Source organism: Scatophagus argus, chromosome 16 (assembly GCF_020382885.2).
Source record: "Scatophagus argus isolate fScaArg1 chromosome 16, fScaArg1.pri, whole genome shotgun sequence".
Classification (NCBI taxonomy): domain Eukaryota; kingdom Metazoa; phylum Chordata; class Actinopteri; family Scatophagidae; genus Scatophagus; species Scatophagus argus.
The window spans coordinates 7,085,807-7,100,555 of NC_058508.1; the positions used below are offsets into that span (position 1 = coordinate 7,085,807).

The window sequence follows — 14,749 nt, forward strand, 5'->3', positions numbered from 1 at the left end:
TGTCAGTTTCAGTGTGAGTACATAGTACATCCTGTGGTGGGAATTTAAAAAAAAAGCGTAGAATAGTTCAATGAGTACATTAAAAAATGTAAAATAAGTTTGTTTTTATATTGTTTCCTTAATCGGTCTAGTTACTGGGCTGTCATAGTTGAATTTAAATGAACAACAATTAGATCAGGTCTGTTATGTATTTGAGTACACAAGTAAAGTAAAAATCAATTATTTTATAATAATTTATTTTATTTTTTTTTACTGGTTACAAAAGAAAAAAAGATTTGGCAGTAAAAAACAAAACCATTTGGTCACAGTGAGCTAAGGCTTTTGTTGTACAATGTAGTGTAAACACAAATGTAGCACTTACTGAGGTTCAGTGATAGACACAATACAGTTTACATCCTTGAGATTATGTGAGCAGAAAAAGAAAGACAGTCTTTATTGTAAATATAAAATGTGAATAAGCAGATTTGTACTCTCCACCACATCCCTGCTTACAAGGTACTACGATTCCCTTTACCCATTACCTTTGTCCCTCTTTTGTGTTCTCACAGCTTAACTTTCCATTCACATCATAACTGAAATAACCGACGTGGCACAAATGCTTTAAAAATGGGTACCTTTTGTGGTCATCTCAGAATATTTTGAGAGTAAATTTATATAATAAAACTGTAAGTGTAGTAGGGTCTGTACTATGCACCTTCTTTGTGTGGCTCAAATCTGTTTCTCCAATTGTTGCCAGTCCAGCTTGTCTATATAGCTGAGTCCTGTTTGCATGCATTTGCATGGACCCAATCTCACCTCCTCTGAGACTGAAAGGGGAAAGTAGGTCCAAAGCTGATCTTGGTCCACTTACTAAGAATAGCGGGATGATCTAACACTAAATGTTAATCCTCTATAGAAACATGGCTATGGTTTGGTGCCTGCTGGCAATTGCCAGATTGTTTGTTCAAAGCCAGGAGAATCTCGTTTGCACTGTGGATATGTACGCTCTATATCTCGCTACTACTGAAGCCTATCTAGTTCTACCCATGCTACTGCCCTCTGCTGGCTGTAGATGGCATTGCGTATGGCTGCCAGCAGCTCGTCAGTGCAGCTCCAGGTGCTGGGCTCCAGGGTGTAGTAGAGCAGGGGTAATGTCTCCAGCTGCAGCTCCTCAGCTTGGCACACCTCCTCCATTATGCTGTCCTCTCCACACCGTGGAAAAAACTTCCTGTTTCAAGTGATGCATCAAATTATAGAACAAAATGTTGGGTTCTTTCAAAAGACTTTTTGCACATTTGTAAGGTAAGAAAATACCACACCGTGTGAGTGATCTGAAGTGTATGGAAAACGTGGACAAGAAAGAGAGATGTGCTATTATGCTGCTGTGATCTGAAGTACACTGTAGCACTGAATTTACTGTACATACAAAGCAAGTGAATGTGCATATACCTCAGCTTCTTGTGCTTTTTGCTCTTAGGGCGGATGTGGATGACGATAGGGTAAATCCCCTGTCTTAACAAGCCCTCAACACTGGGCAGCCCCAACTCCAGCAGACAGTGCTTGTCCTGAGACAGATATAGACAAAAATTTGGATAATTTATGACAATGCATATTCATTATCATTACCATGTCCTCTGTTCCCATAAAATGTACAGGTGATACAGGTAATAGTTGTGGTTGGTTCACCTACAATTACTGAGAAAAGTGCAGTGCAGTTCGCTAATAAGGAGGTGGAGGAGGAAAATGTCACCTGGAAAGAAAGACAACAATGATGTGTTTTGTCATTACCTGGCTGATAACATCCTGTATTGATTGCAGCCGTATGCCAAGAGCCTGCTCTGGACTGCAGGAATCCAACAAGAACACTCTCTTGTCTTGTCTCTCTGAAGCCTGAATAGGCTCTGTAAACCACACGCAACAGAGCACGGAAAAGGAGACAGCGGTCCATCATTTGATGAGCAGTTAAAAAATTACCTTTTTGTTCAGTTGCGTTTGAGGCATTATGTGTGCAATGAAGTGTGTTTGCTGTGTACATACCTGGAGGGCAGGTGTTGAACTTCAAACCAGACTCTGCTGGTTGCAACAGCCTCTCTATGAGACCACGGGAGAGCAGAGATGGGGAGAAGATGACCGGCCGCTTTGTCTGAACCTGCACCGGCTGCACTACACTGTACGGTATCAAGTGCTCCTCATGACCTGAGGGGACAGGCACACACAAACGTGTTCATATTCATGCAAAGAACTTGCATTTAAAAAGATTTATCATTCAGGTCTGTTGCATTCTTGTAACAATATGGCTGGATCTTACGTTTGCTGAGAGTGTAAAGGACCTGCTGTGTGGAACCAATCCCACGGCAACTAGGGTCTACTGCCTTGACTAATCGTACACGTCCAGTTGGTTTCCTCAAGAACTACAGCAAAATCAAGGTAAAATAAACATCAGTCGATCTGTTTACTGTGGTTACCAGCTGTGTAATAGTTTAGTAAAGGTAAACTACTGAATTTGAATTTCCTGTTCATGTCATTATATGAGCTGTCTTACCACCTTCTTCTTTAAGTCCTTTTGCTCCAGGGCCATTTTTCGTAGCCTCACAAGTAACAACTGTTGGGCCCTAAGATAGAAAATAGTACAATCCAAGTTTTACATATATATACATAGTTCTGCACATACTACACGTGTAAACTATGTCTTTAAGAACTACTGTAAAAAAAATCCTCACTGGCCTGAATTAGTATCTGAATTAATTTAGCAGTAAAATGAAGGTCTGATTGGCAAACCTGTTGTAGTTGGGCATTGTTCCTGCCTGCAGGGGCTTGGCTGTGTGTGGGTCCACCAGGGAACAGCGCCATTGGTATTTTCCATTGTACCGTGTGTCTGTGACATGTATAATGTCATCACAGGACACACCCAGAGAAGGTGGGTCACCGTGAGGCTCCATGTTGAGATTTACACGCACATAGAAGGAGTCAGCACCCATAAAATTAGGTGCCGAGAGCTGGGAGCACAGCTTGGAGTATGCTGAGACATGGATGAACGTGACATTAGGTGTGTCATGGGTAGAGGTTTCAGCAATACAGTGTTCCTGTTTTGTATTGACTTTTCTAAATCTCTGAAAAAATGAACTCACCCTCTGGGTTACTCTGGTGTTTGAGTGCTGAGAGCTCAGTCCACCATTGCAGAGAGAAGTGGGCTACCTCAGCAGTGCACTGGCTCAGCAGTACATTGCCCCCACCAAACAGAACCTTCTCCAGCTGGATAACATGAAGAAAAACAGCATGTTATATTCCAGGTTTACCTTCAGTTCTTCTTCTTATTTCTTCTTACATTTCATTTCATTTTTGCAGTCAAGGATCTTGCAAAAAAAATCACACATCTCTTCATAAAATATATAAGCATTAGCTGAAGCAAACATTCGCCCTATGAAGCTTTTAAGGTATCACACACACACAACCTCACTCATGTTTTATTCACCATACAGACACACACCTCTAACAGCTCACTGCCCTCCTTTAGTCCAAATTGTTCAGCTGGGGAACCAGCTCTCACATGGCTGATAAAGATTCCTGTTCGGTTTCCTCCAACTATCGTAATATCATCAGCTAGACTGGCTCTTCTCTGCTTAGGTGAAGTGGGTGGGCTTGAAGACGGGGAGCGAGGGGGTATCCTGAAAGATGGCGAGGATGGTCAGCAATTGATAAGATTGGTGTGACGTGTATAATCAACAAAGATTCAGCAAAAGTATTTCAACTCCAAAAGCTCACTTTCTGTAGTTAAAAGCTCCTTAATGGGAGTCAGTTATTTACTGTACCTCTATTGTAGTATATCTGCTAGAAATTAATTTTTGGTTGCATATTGAGGCTCCCACAAACAGTTTAAGATCATGCAGTTGCAAAAAACACGGTTAATGCACCAACATTCGCACCATACCCACATAAATAAATCCCCTAAAATGTTTTCTACTGTAGTTTATAAGACAGGACCTCTCCAAGGTTGTACCTTGGAAGCCTGGGATGGAGTTGGTGTGAAGAGACTGCAGGCAGGTTGACAAGGTCGGGGGGGAAGAGATGAGAGTGCAGGGAGTTACAGGAATCCCACAAAGAAGTTTCACTGTGTTCACCTGAAAACACCAGAGAGCCTCATAACTTCCTCTCACAATGTAAAGAAACACCAGGACTGGATTCAGCACATTATCTGGTCTGTTTTATTGTAATTTGATGCCAAATGGAACAATTAGTCAATCATTAACAATTTTTAGAAGTTAATTTGTTTTTTTTCTGCATGATTGATAAATAACAGAGGTTATTGAGTACCTGAGGGCTTTATTTGCAGAGAAGACTCTGACAGTTGTTCATGCAAAACTTGACAGAATCAAATATACCTGTAATGTTATCATTCTCATCACTGCCCCAGGACTCCAAGTCAAACCTTTTCAGAGCAGAAAAAAAGGATAGTCAAATTAAATATAGGTGAACAAACATACTGAAAGCACTGGCATGTGGGGCCGATTAACTCACTCTATATTGAATCGTCGGTTGATGGAGTTCATACAGGGAGGAAAAGGAAATGTGGAGAGCCGATTTATTTCCTTTTCATTGTCTTCTGTCTGAGGGTAGAGAAGTATATAAAATCACACTGATTCTGACTCTTGTCTTTTTTTCTTTAGCTCCTGTTTGCTAATGAGCTTAGCTGTGATACTCACTGACAAAAGTAGATTCTCCTCTGAGTTGGAATGAGAATCTGTGAAGGAGCATAAAGTAAATAAAGCGCTTAAGTACAAGTATTTTCCTGTACAAATCAACTTCCAGGTGTCACTGCGTCCAACTTACCCTCAGAGTTTTCATTAGCTTGGCCTCTAGAGGGCGTCTGTGGCACAGAAAAGCACAGAGAAAACAGTATGACCTCATTTTGAGGTAGAGGTATTGTGCAGGTACTGACATGCTAAGAGTTGCATAAGAATGTACAATAGTGTCTCATACTCTAGACAATAAAAAGACCCTAGTCCAGGTGAAGAAATTTGCTTGGCAGTTCAAAAGCTGCATTCCTTGCAAATAACAACGGGAGAAGGCATGTTGTTCTCTTCATGTTGTTCTCTTCAGAACCTTGGAAATGATCCCTTAAGAAGAGCTTACACTACATAAACAGGTAGCTTCAACTCCATGTTGGACCACAGAGCAACATTTCAACAATAAGGACCTCTGATTGAAATCAGAGATGTGTTGATTCCGTGATTCCACTGTTGGTGTGAATACAAGTAACAGTTGGACACCAGTCCTGACCTTTCGCAGAAGCAGACGGGAACTATTGGCCTGGGCTCTCAGGTCCAGTCCAAGGGAACAGCAGGGGCCGTAGCACTGGTCCTCACTGCACAGGGACAGGTGGGACTAGGGAGACACAGGGGACGATATATATATTGTTTCAGCGGAAAGACAGTGCTGTGCTTCTAGCTTACGACTGTATATTGCTGTGTGGTTTACGTACACAGTGCAGACAGGGGCTGCTCTGGTCCATCTGCTCCCGGCTCCTCTCCCTCTCTCTCTCCAGCTCCCTTTGCTGCTGCTCCAGGTTGGCCTGCAGCTCTGCAATGCGTTTACGTAGACGGTTCTTATCCAGCAGACAGTCTGTGTACTCCAACTGCAGGCTGTCGCGACTATGGAGAGCCTGGTACGAAAGAAAAAAGATGTCTGCATGGTATTAAAACTTGGGGAAATTAAACTCGCACCAGGCTGAATAGAAAGTCAACTGCAACACAACTATGGTGCTTTAATGCACTCTAAAAGACGGTCAGAAGCTGTGCTGGGCCCGACTACACATGTGAGGCATGAGTCCAGGCTGGATACAGACACTGACCTGGTCCCTCTCCTTTTCTAGTTCCATGATCTGGTTGAAATAGGACACACTTCTCTTCTGCTCAGTCTCCCAGTCCAGCTGGAGAGTTCTCACCTTCAGCTGTAGCTGCTCACACTGCAACTCCAGCTGCAAACATGGGTCAGCGTTACAATCTCTGCAACAACTGATTTAGGTTAAATATCTAATCTTCACGATCATTTGTGACATCTGCTCACCTTGTCCCTGTGCTCCTCAGTGCTCTGTAGCTCCCCTTCTAATCTGCTAATGATATCACAGAGCTCCTGCCTCTGTTCTGCAGACTCCCTGCGGTCCTGCTGCAGGATATCCATCAGAGCCTCAGGTACACAACAGAGAGAAAACTTTGAGATCATAAAACACTGCACCTTTGGAGACATCACTTGAAAAATGCCACAAAATCTTTAGCTGGAGAGACAAAGGTACTGTGGCTGATTCTGACACAAAAAAGAGTTTTAAAAGTACTTACAGATGATAAACATTGTAGGTTTAAAAACTTACTATGACTCCAGTGGCAGGAACTGAGTCCCGCATCTGAGTTCCTTTACTCTCAGCTTTCTGAACCTCTATACGATGCACCGGCTTTTCTGGTAAAGCAGGTGGGCGACCATTTACTCCATTAGAGAGCAAACTGTTTCTTTTTGCTGGTGTAGCATTCCCTGGAGTACCGAGTTTCTCTGTCCCTGTCAGTCTGGACCTTAGCTCCTCTATCTGTATGGAGAACAAGCAAAGCAGCCATAAAGACATATCCTGATATTTCAAATTATAGGCTTTACTTTTCATCATACATTAAGTGTACCTATATTAATACGGATTATGTATGTTAAAAGGACCATAGTTGAAATAATAATAACAACAATGATCATATGAAAAAAAAAATAACCACAAATATTTTTTCACAGCCAAGTGTTTTGCACCTCAGTGGTCTGGTCGACATGTTGGGACAGGGTACAGTCTAAATAAAAGTGAGGCTGGTAACATCTACACAGTTGGTTTGAAATGCTCACTGTTCTATGTCGCAGGTGTGTGCCAGCTGAAGTGGCTTTACCTGAACTGTCTTATTTGCTGCTTCATTATTCTGTTAAAATGAAAAATGCATTGTTCTTGCCAAATCTTACATAAAAAATAGCTCTCTTGTTTTGGAAACATACTGTATCACTGGCAAACTGACCTTGTGTTAAACAACCATTTCTGACTCTCACAGAGAGAGCTGTGAGAGCTCTCTCTGTGAGAGACTAAAACATCTCCTTGAAGTTTAGAGCAACAGGAGACAGGAGATAATTTTGCGGGACTCTTGACAAGAAGATTGCTATTATTGTCTGCAGCCACTACACAGCTGCTTTTGCAGTCAGGATTAGCTGAGGAATGTGGTGGTGGAAAGGGAATGACTCATCCTCTCACTTCACTCAGGGGGGCTCCAACTGATTCACAGGAATTTCTCGGTAAAAGATGGTGGTTGTATTCGACAACTTCTATGAATCAATATCTGTAAGTTCAATGAGTTTAAAAACCAGGCTGTGGTGAAAAAACATATATGCTTTTTACCATTCTAATTAAATTAAGTTTATACTTAATATTAAAACATTATGTTATTTACGTGTACCATGTGCAGTTTTCTGTTGTTCCCAACTGACCCACCTGCCTCAGTAGTTCTCTCTCACGGGTGGAGGCCTTGCCTTGTTCCTCCAGGGCCCTGGAGTACTTCACAGCCTGCTCCAGATGTCTGTCCTTCAGCTTGCCCAGCTCTCGACTGGCTGACTCCCAGTCCTGACGCAGCCTTGGGATCATTTTTGTGCAACATAAGGTAAGCAACGTGTTTTCTGTGATTTACATTAAAGCTATTCAATTATGAATTCACTAGTAGTTTTAATTCATCCACTGAAGCCTCAAGAGAAAATATTATCTTAAAGTTGCCCTCTAGTCAAAAACAGGTTTTTTCCTACAATTGAACATTTGGGCTTCACTGTGTAGACTGATGTATGCGCAGCGTCTGACAACAGAAGGCTGTTTTCACATTCACGACTGAAAGTATAAATTTTCCTCAGTTGTGAACTGAAAATCCAATTTTAAGGGACAAGATTTGTGAGATCACAAATAATTTGGAATCCAATCCTGGTCCATCATTCAGCAGATACAAGTGGGATGTGGAAACCTGAAGCCTCCAGAGCACACACACTGAGAATGGGCTTTTGGTATACCTTGATACATGTATGGAATAAATCTTTAGATCAACAGAAACATAATGTTAGCAATAGTATGTTTTGCCCCCCTATCCCTTTAGTATCGCTTTGTATAAAACAATCATAGACCAGCTGACACAAGTGTTTCTGTGAATAGATTTTACAATTGGATGTTTAAGTTCAAATCTTTAAAATGTTACACCTTCCTCTCACTATCCTTTGGAAGATAACAACAAAAGAAATTATTTAGCTCAACTGTCGGCAAAAGTTTCTTCCATGACTCATTGCTTTCCTATAAATTCAGTGAATATTAGTCTCTGAGAGACTGATTTACTTTTCACAGCCTGACAACAGAAAAGCAAGATACAAACTGACAGGAACCAGCTAAAATACATAAGTGAGCCAAACCTCTCTAGCTGCAGTCTGTCGTGACGTAACTCTTGAGCTTTACGCTCCGCACGACTGCGTTCTTCCTCTGCCATCCGACAGCGCTGAGACAGCCGTCGCTCACACATACGGCTGTTTCGAAGCTGCTCCCTCAGTTTGCGCACCTCCAGAAGCAGAAACTGGGTCAAACCTTCTGGACCCTCCTCATCTGGGGAATGGAGGCAGGTTATAAGTAATGGGGAACTATGCATAGTCTTGTATAGTTTCTGTGCTGTGTGTATAGTCTGCACAGTCCTTGTGCACTATGTATAGTCCTGCACATTATGTATAGTCTTGCATCGCTTTAAACGATGTACAGTGTATATTTAAGTGTAGCACCTGGTCCCTGAAAGTCTGAATGTCTTATCTCTTTGTGCGTTTGCTATGCAATGGATAACACAGTCGTCCATCTAGATGTCCAGCCAACCCAGTCTCAAGACAACACCCTTAAGTACTAAACTTTGCATCTTCGCTGTAGTGTCTAAAAACAAAACCATTAAAAGTGTTGGAGTTAGCGTTTCTAGTCAAATCAAATCATTAAATGCATTCACCGGAATACCCAAAGAGATAAACAATTTGAGGACCTGGGAGGTTTAATTCAACTCTGTGACGTGTGAGATCACACCACACCAATTCTCAACATGCAGAATAATCCCAGTTTACCCAGTATGAGGGAGCATCGCTGTGTGGGCTGTTGTCCAGTCAGCTGTGTGTACTGGTCTGGGTGGTAAAACTCCAGTGATTCCATAAAAGCTTGAAGACCTCGCTGGCCTTGACCACGCAAAATATCCAGCAAACGACCTGTTTAAACAAAAAGGAAAAAGAAAGTCTAAAATACTTTAACCACGCATCTTCAACAAGGACAATGTTGAGGACAAAAAAAGAAAAAACTAACGCAAGCTCATATCTGTATTTTTGTACTGTAACCTCTAAGTATAAAAATGCAACCTCTTTGATGTAGGTTTCATTTATGCCTGTGGTTACATACTGTAGATATTTCAAACATGAACATGATGAATGAACTGACTGGCAATGAAACAGCAGTGATATGAGCGCTGGGTGCTCAGGTGCTTGTCTTCAACCCTTTCACATTCCTTACACTCCTCTTTACTCAGTGATGTCTTACTCATCTTACTCTCTCCTTAGTTCATGCCTGTTACACTCACCACAGCATTTGTCTTTACTCTCTGACAACCTGTCGCACACACAACGTTTTTTCTTTGGTGGTTTTACAAAAGAACCACACAGCATATACTGTGGTTTCCCTACAGTATTGCTACCCATTTTCAAAGCACCTCGTAAAATTGTAGGTTTCTTTCTTGTCTTCCAGGCAACCATTCGTACTAGTTTCATGAAGACAATATTGCATGTTCACATGATGTTCTGCACCATTAAAAGTATGTTAACTGCAACATAACCATGGATGTAGAGACAGCTCTGGATTGCTTTGATAATGAAGAAAGTTATTCTCTAATAATTCTCACTTAAGTTATTAAGCTATAAATAAGGCTGTTTTTGATATGATTTCTAAGAAGATTTGTTGAGATTTATTCACAAAGGGCAACACAGCTCTTGCTACTTTTACAAAGTGTATGTGAATCAGATTTGACTGAGTTATGGCTCTGAAAAGCACCTTATTTGTCTCCATGAGCCACTGCTGCTGCAACTGTACAATAACCAGCCTGTCCCTTTCAGTATTGCACTTCACAGTATCTTCACAAGTTTAAGTTAATTTTCATTCTACTTGATGTAGTTGATGGTTAACATACTGTATACAGAAACAGCAACATGGTCTTATATATAATGTCACATAATGATGGGTGAAATAATTAAACATTCGGATAAGCATTTTGCTTTCATGTTCAGTTTATCTGGTTGGCTGTCGCTATGTTGATTTAGTTTGCAAATAAAATGTTCCTCCTCTTACCGGCTTTGCTGATGCGCAGTGGGTACTGTGTGGAGTTGAGCACCTCATCCTCATCCTGTTCATCGATGACCTTGCACTGGCGCAGGTACGGGGTGAGTTTGGCCGGGTTGAGGATGCGTGTGAGCTTGTGCCGTACCCCCTCCACACGATCCCAAAGCTCCTCACAGCGCTCCTCTGACCAGGGGGGTGAAGATCGCGCCTCCTCCTGAGCTGTGTCCTCCTCCTCTGCCCAAACTGTGACACCTGCAAGAGATCGAAAATGTACAGGCAGTTTAGGAAGTCTGCATACTTAACTGACAGAGACAAGATTTCATAAAAGATAAAAATAATAATCTTGCAATAATTAAGTCACTCGAGAAATGCTTTGATCCTTTGCTATTTTGGACCATGTCTGTTAAACACAACATGTCTAATGTCCAGTCCTAGACAAAATATTTTTTCCCATGGCGAATTCCAGCAGTTTGTTTTTGTCTAACTACGCTTATCTGTGTCTCTGCAACTCTCAGCCATCAAAAGTGGGTCACTACAGTATGTTAGTGCGATGATTTCTAAACCCTCTCAATCTGATAAAAAGATAAGACATCAAAAGCAAACATACATATGAGGAACCTTTGTAAAACATTTAAAATTCCTCCAAAGTTACCTTAAATAAAACTGATGGTGATCCTCTGTGTCCATCACTGAATTTCTATATAACATTCATTCTTTAAGATGCATAAAGGATTACTGAGCCTATCTGTTGCATAGCGAAGGAATGGGAAATGAGATTACTGGAAATCCAGCGAGGAGTGCTCAAGGGGATTTACTCCCCACAAAAGAAAAGGCTGACAGATGAACATTTAGCTTGAAGCCATTTAAAAAGCTACAGATGAAGAGATTATTAGACTATTAGATGAAAGCCAATAAATGTTTGCATCATCAGGAAAGAACTCGTTAAGTAGTTACAGTGTGAGATAATGTGACAGAAGCAGTGGTTTATATACATATTTAGTTTCTCAAGAGCAAAAGTCTGCTCTTATGAGGGTCATAAACCATTGTGGGGAGGACACTTTGTGGGTCAGTGTCTCAGAACGTAGGAATGAAAATACTGGCGTGACTCATATCGCACACCTAAAAACACACCAGAGCCCCACAGACAAAAGCCTTCTCGGCCCCATTCACTTCACAATGGAGGAAACAAGGAGAGAAAGTGAGTAAACATGCAGAGCAGTTACATATATAATAACATGTGTGACTGTGAGCTATTTTCTAAAGTATCTACACGTAACAAGTAAGATAAAGTGGTTGACTGAGTTATCGCTGATGCAAGGGTTGGAAAAGCTTTCCAAATCCTGTGAGAGATTGCTGAACGAGGTGTTGATATGCAAGCAAAATATCACGTGTCCTTTACTATTAGTTTAACAAATGCACTGAGCCCATTACAATCACAGAGAGCTCCCTGTTCTCATCTCTGAAATGCAACACTGTATACATTTTATCTCATTTTCTAATGCTTTTCATCCTAAGAAAGAAATGTAAAAACTCTCTTTCCAGGTTCTGATAACTTCTGATGTCCATTTGTCGTACATTATACACTGTATGGAATAAATTACTTGAAGTTACATTCTAGAAGCAATTTAAGGATTAATCTTAAGCCCATGCATTAGACCCTTTCAGTATTTATCCCCAGTGTCTTAGTGTTCTTATCCAAGTTATTTACTCATAATGAGAGTGAAGTGTCTGCTGCTTTGTGCAGCTGATCTGACCTATTTGAGCTAACAGGCAGGCTGAGACAGGTCTGGATGCTCTGGAATCTCTGTCATTACCCATAAACAGTCTATTGAGACACTGTTCTCATGTGATTACCACCAAACTCCTCCTCCTTACACTCAAAATAGTAGAAAATACACACCCAAATTGAAATGCAATGCTGTATCTACCACTAACTTCCCTTAAAAAATGACAGATTACACCCAGTTAGGTGAGGTTCACTGAAAACGGTAAAAAAGAAAAAAAACCCACATAAAACCTGCTTAATTAATCTGCTTGAAAATCAATAATAAACAAATAATGACACAAAACACAAAATTACATGATCTATTCAAGTAAGAAGATGTAGGGACAAAATCATTCCTTATCTCTCTCTCTCTCTCTTTTATTCTATGTGAACGTTTGCGAATAAATATGAGATTATAATAATATTTTATATTTGATCTGAATGAGAATATATTGTTAGTTTATGGAGATTAAAATGATTGTGTTAACTGTATTGAGAAAAAAGTTTTTGTTTTGTAGAAATGTGTCATCGCGAAATTGATGCAAAAAAGTGATGGTAACTTGAACCATTAGTTCAAGTCCCGTAAAGTTTCAGTGGATGCTCAGTGGATTCCTGCTCCACAGTGGCCACAGAGATACACATGATGTGGTAGATTATTGTATGAAATGGAAGAACTAAAAACGCATAATTTTGCTGACACAAACCGGAACCCGGACCTGAGAACCTTATCGCTGATAATATACCGATAATTTGCTGTAACCCTTCTGCCATTCATCACGTAACCACATGGTGATTGTGACAACTCATTTCCCAGAGATATTCAAGCGAATATGACCATAATATATAAATAGATGTAGATAAAGTGCAAACATCGCCATACTGAGTGTTGATGCCGACTTACCACTCATGTCTTAATCCTGCTTGGATCGGTTTTGAAGCTAAACCCAAGTACAGCGGAGTGTGTTATCTAGTCCTCTGCATGCCGTGCAGGTCCACAAAGAAGTCCGGAGCGAAACTGAGGCCCGAGCTCAGTGTGTGGGCAGACGCCACCTGACTGGTCAGCAGCGGAGCGCACAGGTCCTCCTTTGCGCACAGCCTCAGCTCCTCCACGCTTGGTCAAACACAACCAGCCAATCGGTTGAGAAGAGGAAGTGAAAACGTCCCTCTTATCACCACATCACCGCGGATTTCCTCTAGTAAGACTTCTTACTGCTCAGGAAAGTTTCTGTAAGGAGCGACGCATCAATGATGTCCCATGAGCACTAGATGGCGCTTTCAACCAATGAACTGTCTCCTATGAGTTGAACATTATAGCAGTATTATTTTAAAAAAATAAACTCTACAAAAGTGAGTGAAAAGTGTGCTCATTCAGTTTTAAATTGTGAGTTTTGTTACAAAGGCTTGTCACAGAAATATGACGAGGACAATGTGACTCATTGACACTGTGAGTCATTTTCCAGAGCAAAAATAAGTTCTCACCTTACAGAGTGGCAGCTGTAGGACTTTGTGCCTTGGAGGAGCGCAGGTTAGTCACCAGACAGCGCATTCACTGGAAACCTGACTGAACTGATCCACAATGACAAAGAGTTTCACCGTCACTGTTTCTTTCTTATATGCTTGTGGACCTACCACCAGATAACTCGTCAGCACCCAATAGTGGGTTTAACTGTGTAGACATAAAATCAGGAAATGATGAGTCAAAACAAGTAGAGACAAGTGCAACTTATCAAAAAAGTGTCACACAAATTAGTGCGATGATTAAAGCTTACAGTCAAAACCATTTTACAACAGGTGAAAGACTTAGTGGCCCCTTGAGCATTAAATGAGAGGAAAGTTGTGTTTGTGTCACAATTCAAACTAATGGACATTTCAGAGGCATGTAATTTAACTCAAGTCAAAACATATATTCACACGAATGCTTCTTGAATGTGGGACAGGACCGGATGGAGGGTGTGGTGTGAAATGTGTCCTTCAGTTACAGTTTGAAGTCAGGCAGGAAATATGGGGTGTCTGACAGAAGAATGTGTCTTTTTCTTGGCATGTGGACAGAAAATGTCAGGCTGCCCTTCGTCTCTAAGTCTTCAGTGAATTAACAGGCCTCCTGGTTGGAGTCTCGGTCCTGCTGATTAGAGATGATGTAGAAGGAAGGTGTAAAAGAGATATTATATTATGCACTCGTCAACCCATAGACTACAGTAGGTTTAGTTTATGTGAGGATGTGCTGTCCGTAAATATTCTCGGAATAAACTGGCCAGGAAGTTGTGTATGCAGAAATACAGATATCCCTTTCAGCAGGATTTGATCACATTTACCTATGAGGTAAGGGGCAGAAAAGCAGCATTTTATTTTAAAAACTCACTGAGGGGTTTGTAGCTGTCTGACAAAGTTCTACAACATTAGTTGAGTAGCGTTGATTGTGTTACCTCTCTATCATAGTTTTGTTTGTGATTTTTAATATGATAATTTACAAACAGGAAATAGAGTAGGTCATATAAATAACTATTTCCTCTTTGCACTTTTGTCTTATCTTGTACCACTTCGTCATTGTCTCTCTATTTCACACCACCTTTGGTTATTACTCACAAACTCACACCTCCTCTCTCTCTGTCTTTTTTAGT

At 41.0% G+C, this 14,749-nt stretch overlaps 1 protein-coding gene across 2 annotated transcripts; it reads right to left on the bottom strand.

The window, feature by feature from the left end:
- Positions 1-219: 219 nt before the first annotated feature.
- Positions 220-13,727, bottom strand: zmp:0000000896 (caspase recruitment domain-containing protein 11). 2 transcript variants are annotated; one of them, XM_046415312.1, is made up of 25 exons: positions 13,611-13,727; positions 13,033-13,425; positions 10,376-10,618; positions 9,112-9,249; positions 8,431-8,617; positions 7,481-7,619; positions 6,344-6,553; positions 6,043-6,162; positions 5,828-5,953; positions 5,459-5,638; positions 5,257-5,361; positions 4,807-4,843; positions 4,680-4,717; positions 4,495-4,583; positions 4,359-4,405; positions 3,977-4,097; positions 3,467-3,644; positions 3,108-3,231; positions 2,758-2,998; positions 2,525-2,591; positions 2,288-2,390; positions 2,017-2,175; positions 1,768-1,880; positions 1,429-1,544; positions 220-1,207 (listed from the first exon to the last, which is right to left on the bottom strand). In XM_046415312.1, the coding sequence occupies exons 2-25, from the start codon at positions 13,037-13,039 to the stop codon at positions 1,000-1,002; spliced, it is 3,096 nt and encodes a 1,031-aa protein (XP_046271268.1). In that variant the 5' UTR covers positions 13,040-13,425; positions 13,611-13,727; the 3' UTR covers positions 220-999. The 2 variants fall into 2 exon arrangements, with proteins under 2 accessions (XP_046271268.1, XP_046271267.1); XM_046415311.1 differs by having other exon boundaries at positions 2,522-2,591; positions 13,611-13,725.
- Between the last annotated feature and the right edge of the window lie 1,022 nt (positions 13,728-14,749).